Source organism: Mugil cephalus, chromosome 11 (genome assembly GCF_022458985.1).
Source record: "Mugil cephalus isolate CIBA_MC_2020 chromosome 11, CIBA_Mcephalus_1.1, whole genome shotgun sequence".
Lineage (NCBI taxonomy): Eukaryota > Metazoa > Chordata > Actinopteri > Mugiliformes > Mugilidae > Mugil > Mugil cephalus.
In genome coordinates, this window is record NC_061780.1 from 27,498,593 (window position 1) to 27,514,912 (window position 16,320).

Here is a 16,320-nt window from a genome sequence, read left to right on the forward strand (position 1 = left end):
CAGGAAAGGTTTCCCAGAATGCATTTCAGTACATAGCTTTAACGTTCCTCAGTCTGGTCGCAGATCATATAAATGTAGACACTACGTCTCCTCCATAGACCGTCTCCATGATGTCACATCCTGTTTCTGTAGCGTCAAATAACAAACTAAAATGAAACTTATCCCAAAAAATGTCATTTGAACATTCGTCAACATTATATTATTATATTAACTCCCTAAAAAAACTTATTCTACATGTGTTTTAGTGTTTGAGTTTGGTCCAAATTCCGCCCACTAACTAAGTTTATCGTCCTTTTGTCTTTTAAAGCACATCCCCCATGTCCCCCATGTCCCCCATGTCCCCCGTGTCCTCGGTGTCTCTGTATGGATTAGATTTGACTGATTTCTGTGTTTGCCTATAAATCACTAAATGGAGCGAGTCCAGCTGTGGACTGATCACTGGATCCTGGTTGTTCCAGGGCCGAGGCTTTAACCTCTGGACTCGTCCTGATCCTGGTTGTCTGTGCTCATTTTAAATGGTTCTGTTTTAATTAAACTCATATTTGCATTCATTTCTTCCATATTCGTGGATTTTTCAGATATTTGTGATTTTTCATCCTGATGCTGCAGAAGTTCATTTGATAATTATGAATTAAATTACATTTGTAGAATGTAACTATTCAGAGACACAGACATTATTGTTTTCGTACATTTTTGTCTGAATAATGACAGAAACTGATTTTATTTTCAGCTAAAAGGTAAAAATGAAAAGGATCTGGTTTGAAACCAAACTAAGAAATTGCAAATACATTTTTTTTGTGCTAAAATAAAAATAAATCATGCTCAGTGAGTTGCTATAAATAAGAAGAGTATCAAATGTTTCACACAAACATTAATTACACATGAAAACAGCTTAATATGAAGAGTCAGTTCACATTTTTCAGGATTTTGCTTCTTATTGGAGCCTGAAGAAATGTCCATCGTCCAGTTGTTTGGGTTCAAAAAGGAATAAAATGTGGCAGCAGCTGAGCAGTTTCCCTAGAGGTGAATATTTGTCATGTTTGTTTTCCTGCAGTGGTTCAAAGCTCATGTTTGTTGGAACTGAGTTGAAAAGTAAACGGATAAAGTCGTGGTCTGGGGATTCCCACTTTCTGCTTCTAACACAAATCAACATTTACACTCTTTAAAGGCAACAACTTCAAACAGACGGTTCCAGGTCCAGATACTGAGTCGTCACCAGGATCAAACCAGCATCATTCCTCTCGTCCCAGGCTCACTGCTGCTCTCTGATTGGTTGAGCTGAACAGGAAGTGTCATGGAGGTGGATGAAGACGTCCTGGCTGCTGAAGAGACTGGAGCAGCTGGAGCTGATGCCGCCGACGGCCGGCATGTAGGAATGATGGAGGATGGGAAGCTGGACGGAGAGACGACGACGCACCCTGAAAGAAAGAAGACAAAACTGTTTGGTGGTTTCGCTGACGTCTCTAAAAGATCAGGAGTTAAATCGATAAAAACTACTGACAACGAATGAACCTGATCTAGTTTTTATCATCTCCTGGGTCCTTTAGAATCAGTCCTCGTGATTCTACATCAGCTATGAACCACATGGAGACTGGACTCATAGAATCTGAACCTTTAGTCTCCATCTAGTGGTCTAATGGTGCTACTACAGATAATACACACAATGCAGCCATGTAGTAGTGAAGGTTAGCTTAGCATTGATACGCAGCATGTAGCCTTGGTGGCTGTTAGCTTAGCATTGCTATGTAGCATGTAGCCTTGGTGGTGTTAGCTTAGCATTGCTATGTAGCATGTAGCCTTGGTGGCTGTTAGCTCTGTGGTGTTTCTAGAGACTCTGGGTTCAGGTCTGAGCCAGGTCTAGTCCAGGTCTGGTTCTTTGGTCTAGTCGAGGTCTGGTTCTTTGGTCTAGTCGAGGTCTGGCCCAGGTCTAGCCCAGGTCTGAGCCAGGTCTAGTCCAGGTCTGGTCCAGGTCTTGATGGAGGAGTCAGAATGATATTGTTGATCAGGGTGGATCTTACTGTATTTGTGGACTCACTGTTCAGGGGAGTTGATGGTGTCCTGACCCAGAAATTCATTAGATCTGATTCCAGCTGCAGGAAGAAAAACACAGTTAGAAAATAAAGAGGTTGAGTTTACAGACGTATGTTGAAATGATCTTCTTGGTCACCGTGGTTTTCTGTCGTAAACTGAAATGTCTCTTGTAGCTGCAGCGTGATGGTTTCTATCTCTATGTCCAGCTACAAGAAACACAAAGAAACACAAAGAAACACATCAGTGTTCTCTTTCATCATTAAAACAGAAAACACACAAACATCTTCACACAATGAGAACCTACACATGGACCAGACCAGTCTCACCTGTTCAGTTCGACTCTTCAGTTGCTGATTCAATCTGCTCAGCTCATCTCCATCCTCATCATCTCCATCATCTTCATCTTCTCCTGCAGCTTCACCCTGCAGCTCGCTGTCGTTCCACCGCACCAACAGAATCTGGAAGAAACGAATCAAACCTGTCAACGTGTCAAACCACCACTTTATCCCATGAAAGTAGAATCCCTCTTTGAAGCCATCTTTTCTTCTTTGTTCTGAGATGTTGAGGCCAGTGTTCAGCCTGTGTCGCTGACCTTTGGAGTGAACATTGTGCTGAGGATGAAGACGCTGCAGCAGAGGATGAAGATGCCGCTCAGACAGAACTGAAGTGGAGGATTGTGGGACGTCAGCAGTGACGCCAACGCTCCCGTCACACTGAACAACGTCACCACAAACACACTGAGAGTCGGGAGGTCACGGCTCAGAGCGACGGCACCGACCTCCGGCGGCCTGATGCTCCAGGACAAGAAACTCCCAAGACCCTGAAACACAACAGAGGACTGATGACAGGACGTTCTCCACATACCTGGAGACCAACAGCGGTAGGAATTAAACACTAAAGGGATCAAACCTATATGTGTTCTATATTAAAGTCAGCCTCTGGCTTTTTATAAGTACACATTGTTATTATCATCATTTTCCCTTTTCCCTTCCCTGGGACCTTTTCTACCATATCATTATCTGTGTGTTTAATGTGTTTGTGTTAATATCTTCATGTTGAACTGTAATTGTTGTGAGGAGAAGTTGGAGCTGACCATGAGAGGAGCTTTGTATCCGTAGAGGGCGGTGGTCCACAGCTCCATGTTGATGCTGCTGCAGTGTTCACAGAACGGACGAATGATGATGTCCTGATCAGCTGAGTCGCTCTGAAACACATCAGCCATGTCTCCATCATTCCTCTGGGTGGTCTAAGGTACAGCAGCAGCTTTCTGAACCAATCAAAGCTCTGGACACCAGCTGTGTTTCAGTAAATGCTGCAATATGTCATTTTCTTCTGGTTTCATTGATAAAAGTCATTGTAGGATTCAACCAACACATTTATTCAGGTGTTATTTTTTTAACTGTGTTCCAACTTTGATTCCTCCAGAATTAAACCACTTAAAGATTCTGACTCCAAAGAGACTAAGACCATGAATTAGCTCCAACATGTTCATGAACAACAATCAGTTTAGTTTGGGTTTGTCCTGAACAGGCTGGAATGATGAGAGGTTAAAGGACCTCACTCTGAACTCTCGTTATGCTACGTTGGTCATGTCCGTTACGTTTGATTCTCTTATTGTGGAGCTACATCACCTCTGTGCTATGATGAAGCACCGCCCGTCTGAGAGGGTCCAGGATTTGCCACGAGGTCAGAACTAAGACATCGAGCAGGAAAAGCCAGAGCAGGACAAGCCGAGCCGGCTTCAGACACCTCTGAGCAGAAATCAGACAACATCACTGATGATAAACAGATTCAATGACACCAGGGAGGAGGTCAGACCAGCTGGTGTTTACCTTGTGGTTGACTCTGCAGAGAAAGTAGATCCTCCATGTTCTGGCAAAGAGAACGGAAAAGCCCAGAGTGTGTCCCAGAGAGAGAGTCCAGAGACGAGCCTGCAGGCAAAACCAGTCTGTTACCAAGACAGAACCACTCCACATAAACCAGGACGACAGAACCACTAGGTCCATGTTCCTGATCCTGGTCTCTAATGGACACTGGTCTCTATGGACCCTGGTCCAGACAGAGTCTCTAGAAACACCACAGAGCTCACATGTTCTCCAAAGGTTCTGGTGAAACAGAACCAGGTCCACTCTCCATCTGGACATTAGGATCAAACCAAAGAACCCAAAGTTCCTCCACGTTGGATTTTTACCTCTTAACGTGAATCTGGCTCCAAAATGCTACTGATTCACTACAGGAGGCAACGTTCACACAATTCAAGCTTTGGACATTTTATTTCTCCTGGACGTCATCACATTCTACCATTGAGCTCATTATACGATCCAGAAGAAGATGGAGATTTACACATGGAACTCCCCAGGACCCCAGCCACCAAGGCTACATGCTACATAGTAATGCTAAGCTACCAGCCACCAAGGCTACATGCTACATAGCAATGCTAAGCTACCAGCCACCAAGGCTACATGCTACATAGCAATGCTAAGCTACCAGCCACCAAGGCTACATGCTACATAGCAATGCTAAACTAACAGCCACCAAGGCTACAGTCTACATAGCAATGCTAAGCTAACTCTCACTACTAGCTGCATTGTGTTTATTATCTGTAGTAGCACCATTAGACCACTAGATGGAGACTAAAGGGTCAGACTCTATGAGTCCAGTCTCCATGTGGTTCATAGCTGAGGTAGAATCATGAGGACAGACTCTAAAGGACCCAGGAGATGATAAAAACTAGATCAGGTTCATTTGTTTTTTGGATTTGATGAAATGTGTGTTTTCTCTGTTAGCTGAGGCTAGCTGGTTAGCTCCAGCTATGTGACGCTTGGTATCAATGGAAAGAGCAGCTCCTCTAGCTTCATCCAGCATGGCAGAGCGGAGCAGAGATGATTGTGGGTAATGTTTCTATATCATATTAATCTTTAACTAAAACATTCAAAATAAACAAACTCATGTTAAATAAAATGCACCTATACAGTTGTTTCATATAAATGTAGCATGCAGGGGGTGGGTGTTTAATATTTAATTAGTCGTGATGATCCACTCACGGAGCAGAAGATGTCAAAGGTCCAGTCAGAGAGTGACGCTCCATCCAGACCAGAGAACAGGACCGAGGAGGAGCAGAGCACGATGCCCAGCAGGAGCAGCTCGTCCTGGGATCCAGAGCCGGAGGTCAGGGGCCTGGAGGAGGACGGACGTTTGTGGCCAACGAGGACGAAGCAGAGGACGATCAGAGAGACAATGATGATCACAGCAGCAGCTGAAGACATGACGCTGTAGAGAAGGAGGCTGACGTGACGCTGCTGCAGGAGAACCAGAGTCTGGTCTCTGGCTGGTCCTGGACCTGCACCACAAACACCACCAGATTATCTTTAATTCAGATTCATCACTGCAGCCTGTACCATGGGCTGGTCGCTCTGCATTAGCCACTCACAGGCTACTTCACTGGTTCATCTATATTTACAGAACAGTTCTTCTTACAGTGGACCTCTGGATCCAGATTTCACAAAAAGCACTAGAAACTATTCTTTGAGAACAGGTTAAAAGGCTTCGGTTCTTCAGCTCCTTCTGTCTGGACCATGTCACAGAACGATCTAAGACTGGAGGAGCTGGTCCATGTTGAAGTTCTTAGAGGTCGATTTAACTTGTGTAATTTCCTTTTAGCATCATGTGTTTTTAGTTGTTTCTCTGTCAGTAACTTTGTGTTTTGGAAGTCTTGGCCGGGTCTCTCTCTGGTTAGAGACTAAATAATAACTAATGGCTCTTCTTTGATCAACAGTCAGAGCTGAGCCGTGTGTTCAGGTTCATGACGTATTTCAGGATGAACGTGTCGACCGTGACCTTTGAACTTCAGCAGGTGGTTCATCAGCCTCAGGTGTCGGTTGCTGGTGTTGAAGTCTCCCACCAACACGCCGCCGCTCTCTGAGGACACACGGGAAATGCCATGAACACGGAGAACGTCTTGGAACCAGATCAGATCCGGTTTTACCTTGAAACTGGACCAACTCCAAGATCGTCATCCGCTCCCCGTTACGAAAGAAAACTGGACCCTGAAAAAACACAGAGACTGTTAACAGACCACGGAGGCCTGGAGGACAGCTGAAACACAGCTGAAACACAACTGAAACACAACTGAAACACAGCTGAAACACAACTGACTGCCTCAGGTGAATCTCACATTAGTGTCGCAGGTGTGCTTCAGGTGTGTATCTCTGATAGTGTTTCAGGTGAGTGTTTCAGATGTTTCAGATGTTTCAGGTGTGTATCTCTGATGTGTTTCAGGTGTGTGTTTCAGATGTTTCAGGTGTGTATCTCCGATGTGTTTCAAGTGTGTGTTTCAGGTGTTTCAGGTGTGTATCTCTGATATGTTTCAGGTGAGTGTTTCAGGTGTTTCAGGTGTGTGTTTCCGGTGTTTTTCAGGTGTGTATCTCTGATGTGTTTCAGGTGTTTCAGGTGTGAATCTCTGATGTGTTTCAGGTGTGTATCTCTGATAGTGTTTCAGGTGTGTGTTTCAGGTGTTTCAGGTGTGTATCTCTCATGTGTTTCAGGTGTGTATCTCTGATGTGTTTCAGGTGTGTGTTTCAGGTGTTTCAGGTGTGTATCTCCGATGTGTTTCAGGTGTGTTTTTCAGGTGTTTCAGGTGTGTATCTCCGATGTGTTTCAGGTGTGTGTTTCAGATGTTTCAGGTGTTTATCTCTGATATGTTTCAGGTGAGTGTTTCAGATGTTTCAGGTGTGTGTTTCCGGTGTTTTTCAGGTGTTTCAGGTGTGTATCTCCAATGTGTTTCAGGTGTTTCAGGTGTGTATCTCTGATAGTGTTTCAGGTGTGTGTTTCAGGTGTTTTTCAGATGTTTCAGGTGTGTATCTCCGATGTGTTTTAGGTGTGTATCTCTGATAGTGTTTCAGGTGAGTGTTTCAGATGTTTCAGGTGTGTGTTTCCGGTGTTTTTCAGATGTTTCAGGTGTGTATCTCCGATGTGTTTCAGGTGTTTCAGGTGTGTATCTCCGAAGTGTTTCAGGTGTGTGTTTCAGATGTTTCAGGTGTGTATCTCTGATGTGTTTCAGGTGTGTGTTTCAGGTGTTTCAGGTGTGTATCTCCGATGTGTTTCAGGTGTTTCAGGTGTGTATCTCTGATATGTTTCAGGTGAGTGTTTCAGATGTTTCAGGTGTGTGTTTCTGGTGTTTTTCAGGTGTGTATCTCTGATATGTTTCAGGTGAGTGTTTCAGATGTTTCACGTGCGTGTTTCCTGTGTGTTGCTCACTGTAACTCCTTCAAACTCCGTACTCTTCACTGCCTCCAGCAGCATCTTCTCCACCTCCTCCTCGCTGACCGTCACATTCCTCTCAGCGCTGTACTTCTCTCTGTGTTTCAGCGCCTCCATGACTCGACTCAGAGCTCGGGCCGCGACCCAGACGGCGTCGTAGGCGAAGGCGTGGAGGGGGTTGACCTCTGACCTCTCCTCGGTCAGCTGTCTGAAGTAGGAGTCCTGGTAGTCCTGAGGCGTCTGCAGGGACAGCGTCATCAATGTGTGAGACACAAACCATCCAGCTTCAGGACCCAGGACAGGTGGAACCGTTTCTGACCCGTCCAGAGACTCCAGGTGTGTTGGTGGTGCCGAGTTGTCTGATCTGAAGCTTGATGGACCCGTCAGCAGCCGTCAGGAGACTGTTGACCGAGCAGCCGGAGAAGTGCCACCCCAGCCTCCATCCAGATGTTCCTCCTGCTGCTACGATCCACTGGTACCGTGGTCCGAACAGGTTCAGTCTGTACGCCTGAACGCCACACAAGAAACATCAGTCAATCAAATCTGGTTCATTCGCCATGAAACGGTAAATACAGCACTACTCTAAAATTTCCTGTGTTAAATCCAGATGAATGAATGTCTCATATATGGTTCTGGTCTCATATCTGGTTCCTAGTTCCTGGTCTCATATATGGTTCCTGGTCTCACATCAGGTTCCTGGTCTCATATCTGGTTCCTGGTCCTTAAACTAATGTAAACATGTATTTGTCACATTAGAACATCAGAGATGATTCAGACACTTGTCAACATCATCACATTAGAAACATTAGGACACTTGTTCTTCTTCATGGTTCCTAATAAACCAGGTCAGAGGGGGGACCTTGTAGACCACATTAGACCCTGATTGGACCTGACAATGTTTCCTGGATCTTCTCTGATTGGCTCAATGAAAATCACATGACACTAAACCTCACTGAGAGGAACCAGGAACCACGTTACCACATATGGTTCCTGGTCTATGGAGGGTTAAAAGTTTTTGTGTCCTTCAGAATTTTCTACATTTCTTCATAAAATTTACTCATAACATCCTGAGAGTAGACAAAGACATCCCAATCAAACACATGGAACAGAAATATTAAACTAAAATGAGGCAACATTACATCTGAGTGAAGCCTTGTTTCCAGCATCTGTCTGTGAGCTCTTCATAACTTAGGGTCTGATTTACTACGCTGCTGCTACGTTGCGTGTGCTGGCTTACAGGTTGCACATGTTGTCAGTCTGTGTGTTGTGGGTGATCTACTAAGATTTTATGTGCAATTGAAAACAGGTGCAGACGTGGTGGAGGCCACCCTACTTAAATAAAGAACTCCCACCAGAGAGAATATGAGAGAGCAGATTAAATGAAAGCACTAAACGAAATCTGATGACATGGAAGAAGCAAGTAAACATATTTTGGAGTAACTGCAAAGAAATCTGAGTTCTTGCAATATTCATAACCGTTCTTTTGCAGCACCAGTTGTGTTCTCTGGTTCCTTTTGTTGGATCTGTTTCTGATAAGAACTGAGTCTGGATACTAAAAGCTACCAGGTTGTACTTACACAGCAGAAAATCTCCGACACAACATCATCCTCAAACTGTCCGATGATTATTCGAATGTCTTTCTCCTGTAAAACACAGACAAGCATCAGAGTCAGGATGAATCATTCTGCTGTGAGGACGCCGTTCAGCTTCGATCAGTTTCACCTTCAGCCTCTTCACGCTGCTGCAGACATCTTCAGACAAACTCTCTGCTGCAGCCACATGGAGGTCGGCTTTCTGCAGCTGTTTGAACAGATCCTTCTTCATCTGCAGAGACAGAAACCAGACATCACCTTACAGGAGGCAGAGGCCTTCTCTCGACTCTAGGTCATTAGTGTCGTTCTCAGCAGGCTTCCTGGTCACTGATGATGATGATGCTTCACCTCAGAGAGTCTGGCTCCGTCCTGAGTGACCACCCCCACCCTGCTCCACCTGTAGCGCTGCAGCAGCTTCACCACGGCCTGGTTCAGAGCTCGGTCCGATGGCAGCGTGCTGAACAGGTTCCCGAACCACTTCCTGTTGGACAGGACGGGGGACGAGGCCTCGAAGGACACCTGGGACATCAGAGGACATGATCAGAAGACGGTCGGAAACAGAGACTCAGCTTCATCTACCTCTAATACTGAATCTTTGCACCTGCAGCAGGTCGAGAGGTGGCAGAGAGCGAGCGATGAGAGACGTTACAGGTGGACACGCCCCCCCCAACAGCAGCAGGTACCGGGGCCCCGCCCACATGGTGTCAAACAGAGCTTTGAGGGCCTCGGCTGGGTCACACTGGAAAACAAACCCACCAACATTCTTCCAAGCTGCTGTAGACCACAGATCAGCAGTTTCCCATAAACCGGGAAGGATTCACGTTGTTTTACAACTCACAAACATGAAGAAATAATTAGTATTTCTGTTTCATGTGTTTTATTGGGTTCTTTGTCTACTTCCAGGAACCTTTTACAAGCTGCAGCTTTTTCATGCACTGCAAACTGATGTGCTCTGAAAGGTCTAGAGTCATTTTTATGCAGAAATGTACCAAATAATAAAGGACACTAAAACTTTTAAGCAGCTCTGTTTATATCAATATACTCATAGTTCACACTGAAGGAACTCACTCCACAATTAAACACATAGATACAAATGTAAATTGGTTCCCATGGGATCAGTAAAGCATCAATTCATTAGTTTCTGGATATTTATATTCTGGATATAGACCAGGGTCCACTACTGAGGATCAGAAATATAATGACTGGGAGCAGAGGGGCAGCGGTAACTAAGTGACGAAGCAGCGACTAAATGTAATTTAAGACCTACAATGCAAAATCCACTCATATTTAAGACTTTTTAGGCCTTTTATTGGGGTTACAAAATTTTTAGACTTGTGGCTTTTTAAGACCATCATGAGTTAAATTGAAGAATGCAAAATGTGCTCGTATTTCAGCTTTTTAAGACTCTACAGAAACCCCACAGACTCAGTCTGGGTCCAGTCTCTCTCTGACCTGTGCTTCCAGCAGCTGTATCTGGATTTCATAGTTCCCCAGGGGCGGCGCCTGTTCCTCCAGGTCCTTCAGAGCCAGTCGGAGAGCGGGGGCCAGGGCGGCCGTCAGGTTCTCCCCCCTGGAGCCGACCGGCATCATCCACAGCACGGGCAGAGGGTGACGGACCTGAGCCGGGGCCGAGCCGAGGGTGGACCAGCAGACCAGCAGCAGCCGGAACACGTCCTGCAGCCGAGCACGTCCACCCATCTCCACCTCAGAGCTCTCAGATTCTCCCTGAGCCTCCTCCTGCTCCGGGGAGTAATCCTCTGCAGCAGCAGGAGATAAAAGGATCAACGGCAGCACAAGATGCCACCGGGACCAAAGCCTTTAAACCACCCGAGCACAACTCAGAGGAGCCGAGTTCAGCTTCTACAGCAGGAACCAGACAGAAGAAAGGCAGAGGGCATTTCTGTCTGAGAAATTATTATCTTATTATGTAGAATACGTAAACACACAGTCCATGGGATATATGTTGCACACATTTGGATTAAAAGTTAAGCAAAATAATGATTTATATGTTCCTTTTGATCACGTCTTTACAAATTTTAAATTAATTTATTATGGAAACAATCACATATGAATGAAAAAATGACTAGATATCAACTAAAATATAACTAAATAAATAACGACCATCCTCTAATTAGCTGAACTATAATGAAATGAGCTCATTCAAAATGAGTTTTCATTGTGTTCTTTTTGTTGGGATAATCACGACAGATGTTTCTTTTTTGGCTAAATGTCAAATTTCATATGGAAAATAATCCAGATCACATGAAGGTTTGTTCTTCCTCGTCTTAAACAGTTATTTAATGTAAAGTAGTGGATTTATCACGTGTCAACAGTGTTACTACAATACATCTATAAATAACTCAGTTGTGTACATAATATTTAAAAGAATCTGAGGATGTGACTCTGAGAAAGAACATGGACCTGATGTCAGAGAGAAAATAACTTTAATTTACGTCACAACTCAAGATTTCAGGCACACGACAAACAAAGGAAACCAAAGACACAGAGACGATAAAGTCAGCTCTTCAATAATCATCCAAGTCCTGAACGACTCAGAACCGCCTCCTCCACAGATCAGGCCTGGTCAGCAGAGGTCTTTCATGGGACCAGGACTCCAGAGACCAGATCAGTTTAAAGACGAGGTCTGAACACACTGAAGTTTATTAGAGATGAAAGTTTCCAGCGGTTTGACGTGAACGTTTTAAAATCAGATTAATAAACACAAAAACATTCTCCTTTATCTGTGATAAACTTGTGGATGAGTCTCAGTTCGTCATCAGTTTTCTTTGGCTGTGATGGATCCGTCCTTTAAAACAAAAACACAAATCAACTCTGTCCTTTTGTCGACTCTCTGGATCGTCCAGTCGGACGCCCGGGTCCTTTCCCTCTGCTTCCTCCTCCTCCTCCTCCTCCTCCTCCTCCTCTCCTCCTCCTGTGTGCTGCTCTCTGCCCGGTGAAGCCTCCTCCCTCCTCCCGGGAGGAGCCCTGAGCCCACAGGGCGTCGTAGCGCCCGGGGGCCTGGTACCCCGGCTGGCTGCGGTCCAGCGGCTCCTTGGAGAGGAGGATCCAGACGGCGGGGAGCTTCCTGTTGACGGTGAGGCTGTCGAGGCCGGCGCCGGGCTCCAGGGGCTCCCACACCTCCACCACGGAGCTGAAGACCAGCCTGGTGACCTGGTGGAGGCCCTTCAGGCGCCGCTTCACGATCTCAGCGCAGGTGACGGCCTTGGAGACGCCCTTGCCGCTCGCCGTGAAGACGAGCTGTTTGCAGAGCGTCCGGCCGGGCGCTTCCTGCCGCCCCTCCTCGTCCTTCGCCGCCTCCTCCGCCGCCTCCTCCGCCGCCTCCTCCGCCGCCCGGGGCTTGGCCTCCATGCGGCTCAGAGCGTAGCGCAGCAGGTTGCGGATCTTGCTGCCGTCTTTGACCCGGATCTCCGGCGTGTCGGCGGGGAGGCCGGAGAACGGACAGACGGACGGCTGCTCCACCGTCCGAGCTTTGCTGTAGTTCTCCATCTGCAGGAAGACGGACACAGAAAACTGGTGACGACCTTTTATCCACTTCATACTTTTACGTTCTTCACCTTTGTTGTTGAGAGCAGCTGAACGTGGACGTGACAATAACTTCTTCTCAAACATCTGATGCTTTTCTTTGACGTTAATGCAATTAAGGTCGTTAATCCGACCTGTACCATCACTATCTATGCTACATGCTCTTACTGCGGACTGAACTTCTGATCACATGACCTGAACACGTGCAAAGACAAAAAACAAAGGTGCTCTAACAATAACCAGCTGGTTAACTGTACGAGGGCCTGAGCTGAGTGACGGTGAAAAGCCTCCATCCATCCAGACATTACCCGGCAGCGGCCACAAGGTGGCAGCAAACTACAGGAGTAGAAAACATCAAGACGTGTGACACAAACAGAACCACGCTGAAGCATCATAGAACCATCGAGTTCCTGCTTCACCACTGAACAAACTGATCTGGAGCAGAAGAGAATTTAAATGAGAAAATAAAAGCACAAAAGAAACGGTTCATAACAAGCGGGGATGTCCTGGTCTCTGGTTGGTAGTTTAAGTTCTGCCATGAACCAAAACATCCCAGAAGAAGAAGAAGAACCGTGTAATGTGGATGTTTCAGACTGTAGGAGACAAGGACAGGCTTTAGGAAGCTACAGGGGACCAGATCCATTCTCACCGAAGCTACGAAACAGATTTTATCTACATTTTATCTAGACCTAACTGTGCCTGGTCTCCTCTGTGCAGCCGAATTAAAGCAGTCTTTGTATTTAGTCAAAAAACTATAGGATTTTATCCGACACATTTTATTTTCTTTATTTATGAGGGGAACGCTTGAATCGGGAGTATTTGTAGCGGAGCTCGGCGCTGTGTTGCTCGAGCCTCGTTAGCTGAGTTAGCAGCAGCGGCTAAGCTAAATGCTAGTCATTTTAATTAGCAGAGACGTGCTAAATGATACAACCACTGAGTCACTGTAGATGTTTAATCTGTTTCCTGTCCTATCTGATAACGTTTACGTGTTTAATCTTACCGGTGCTTTTATCCGCTACTGAACTCTTCGCATGTTTACTTCAGCTGCAGCACTTTACGCTGCCGTATGGCAACGAGTACTGTCGTAAATGTCGTGCTGTTTGAGTAGTTCGTTTGGGAACTGATCTTAACACACGAGCTTCAAAATGATAAAGGAGCAGAATGTACGAATATAAAATAAAAACTATTATTATTATTATTAATAATAATAATAATAATAATAATAATAATGTCCAAATTCACTAGTATCTAGTGAGTATGCAAATTAATTACACCAGTTTCTGGTCAAGCAATTTTCTGATTGTTTGTTACCCAGAATTTCCTATTTAAACCTCAAAGTCCAGCTTCGTTTTTAAACGCTTTGTGGAGAGATCTGCACAGTCATAGGAAGGTGGCTGTAATGTTATGGCTGATCTGTGTATAAATAAGAAAAAAATTATAAAATAGAATTTGAAAATACATTGTTTATGTACAGAGTGGTAATTAAAACTGCTAAAACTGGTAAATAATAACTAAGACTATAAAATATATTACACAATACAGTGAAGTAGTTGTTTGTGCAAAACCGAGACACTGATTTAATAGTGCAATATTAATTAATTCACCTTATATCTCTCCTGCACTGGTTTTGTCCAACCCCATCACCAGAGGAGTCCCCCTGGGCTCTGTCCTAGGTCCATTATGGTTCATCATCTAACTTCTTCCATTTGGCAATATCTTCCATAATCATGAGCCAGCTCTACTCGTCTACAAAGCCAACCTCTTAAATCCACCCCTGACCATCCCAGAACACCACGTAGTACTATAACTCTAGTCAAACATCTAGTTAATAGTTTCTCTGGAAACTTCGTGCAGCTTGTATCATCACCAGAGGCTTAAAGGACCATATTATAGTGTGCCATGTACTTCAGTCTCCTTTTATAATAAGTTTGATTGTAGGTTTTATTCTTATGTTTTATACATTGAAAGACACAAATAAAACGTATTAGTAGTAGTAGTAGTAGTAGTAGTAGTAGTAGTAGTAGTATTGTTATTCGGGTATTTTAGTCGGGTGTGTATTCTTCTTACACAACTCAATTTGCACACAAAGAAATTCTCACATGTGAGGTCTGAGGTCTGGTCTGTTCCTCTCACACATTTCTGTGCCAAGTTTCCTCAACTGGTGCAGGGACGGACTCATGGAGCCAAGCTGGCATCGAGATCTCGTAGTGTGTCCTCAGGTTAACTCGGAACCGTTTCGGAGAGCCAGGGTCCAGGGGCTGATGGAGCCAGCAGTGATTTCATGCCATTTACAGTATGTCAGTGTTCTAGAGAAAGTCCCGCTCCGCCCCCGCAGACTCCGCTGAGTTCAGCTGAAAACAAGAGCTGCACCCTCAGTTCCATGGAACACAGATGAATCTGCTTCTGCACGATTCAGCTCATTCATCCAGTCCTCGGTTCTTTGCACAATCCAGGACGAAGGAAACACAGAGAGTTTAATTAGCTCAGGACAGGATGCATCACATGTTGCAGTGGTTACTGAGACATCTCAAACATTAGAGACAAACTTCTCTGAACTTGACTCAACGCTCCAGATGTTTGTTAATGTGCTCATTAAAAACACGTGCTTAACAAAGCAGTGACATTCTTACTTTGCCACTTTCCCACACAAACAACAGCAAACAAACCAAAGACACAACAAGTCTACAAACAAGAAAACATGAAGAAAAATAAAAACACCTGACGAACTTTGACGAAAATACTTTACTGCAGTAAATAACCGAAACAGATCGATGCCTGCATCGCACAGGTTAAACACATTTGATTAGAGCAAATTTAAAAAAAGAAAAATGAAATTTCTCACATTCCAAACATCAGCTGCAGACGGACCTTGATTGAGTTTTCGAGGTTTACACTGAAGTGCGTTTCTACCAGACGTGGCTGCATCTCCCGTTATTTGCGTATTGTAACTGTTGTGTGGTTTATTGCGATGTGGATCAAACTATGGCTCCAAATTATGGCCCGAAATTCTCGTTTAATTTGGGCTTGTTGTTGCTGTCTGTGTGGGACTGGATTAAACTGATGCCAGAGAAATAACATCACCACCGGCATCGGCTGTGAAATGTCGCATTTGTCTCCAAACTCTGGCTGAAGCGTCCCGGGGAGGACAGGAGATGAGCGCTGCATGTTTGGGGGGAAGCGGTGACGGACAGGTCAGATTAATTAACGCTCTGGAAAAACGCACGGTTCTCAAAATCCTCCAATAACACAAGATAAGTTATAGTACTGGACTTTTCTTTTCAGGTCGTATTTTATAGCTCGTCACGCCAGTTATTCAAAGTGCCGCTAATTACTGACTGAGCATTTTTATAAGAGACCGGTAACGTGGTAACGTGTGAAGTTTGAGAAGCTGCTGAGGCTGAGACTTTGTTAATGGTTCTACGTGTAGTTCCACTGTTCTACCGCTTTTTTGTGATTTTGTGTGTACGCACGGTCCGAGTTGTGCGTAAACTTACACACTTTTCTAAGCACAAGTACAAATTGATAAATACCATACTTTGCGTCAAATGTGCTTACGCTCTCTTTACGCACAGATCTGTGCGTAAGCGCGGTTGATAAATGAGGCCCTGGACTTTAAAACCGACAGAGAAGAATGTGACGCTAAGTTTAAAATAAATACACTCTCACCAGGAAGGACCTCAGCTTTTCAAAATAAAACCTCCCAAATGGATTGATTGATTTGTTCATTTATTCATTCATTTTATTCATTCATTTACTGATTTCTTTCTTTCTTTGTTTGTTCATTTATGTTGTGAACCCAGAGAGAATCTTTCTCTGCGGAGGAGAAGAATCCAGTTTCATGACTGAACCCGTCTCGTTGGACCTCGTCAGAGACAAATTAAAAACCTGATTTCAT

The 16,320-nt window shown here is 44.7% G+C and overlaps 2 protein-coding genes across 2 annotated transcripts; both read right to left on the reverse strand.

The window, feature by feature from the left end:
• Positions 1 to 794: 794 nt before the first annotated feature.
• On the reverse strand, positions 795 to 11,171 carry LOC125016899 (gamma-aminobutyric acid type B receptor subunit 2-like). Its single transcript, XM_047599658.1, has 18 exons — positions 10,335 to 11,171; positions 9,484 to 9,621; positions 9,231 to 9,401; positions 9,013 to 9,114; positions 8,868 to 8,933; positions 7,610 to 7,798; positions 7,288 to 7,530; positions 6,017 to 6,077; positions 5,869 to 5,949; positions 5,076 to 5,371; positions 3,864 to 3,962; positions 3,663 to 3,782; positions 3,125 to 3,235; positions 2,624 to 2,851; positions 2,358 to 2,489; positions 2,168 to 2,237; positions 2,036 to 2,090; positions 795 to 1,418 (listed from the first exon to the last, which is right to left on the reverse strand). The coding sequence occupies exons 1-18, from the start codon at positions 10,578 to 10,580 to the stop codon at positions 1,253 to 1,255; spliced, it is 2,574 nt and encodes an 857-aa protein (XP_047455614.1). The 5' UTR covers positions 10,581 to 11,171; the 3' UTR covers positions 795 to 1,252.
• A 138-nt stretch (positions 11,172 to 11,309) lies between these two features.
• rpp25l (ribonuclease P/MRP 25 subunit-like) lies at positions 11,310 to 13,530 on the reverse strand. Its single transcript, XM_047599656.1, has 2 exons — positions 13,426 to 13,530; positions 11,310 to 12,389 (listed from the first exon to the last, which is right to left on the reverse strand). Exon 2 carries the CDS (start codon positions 12,387 to 12,389, stop codon positions 11,709 to 11,711), a length of 681 nt encoding a protein of 226 aa, XP_047455612.1. The 5' UTR covers positions 13,426 to 13,530; the 3' UTR covers positions 11,310 to 11,708.
• Positions 13,531 to 16,320: the final 2,790 nt, after the last annotated feature.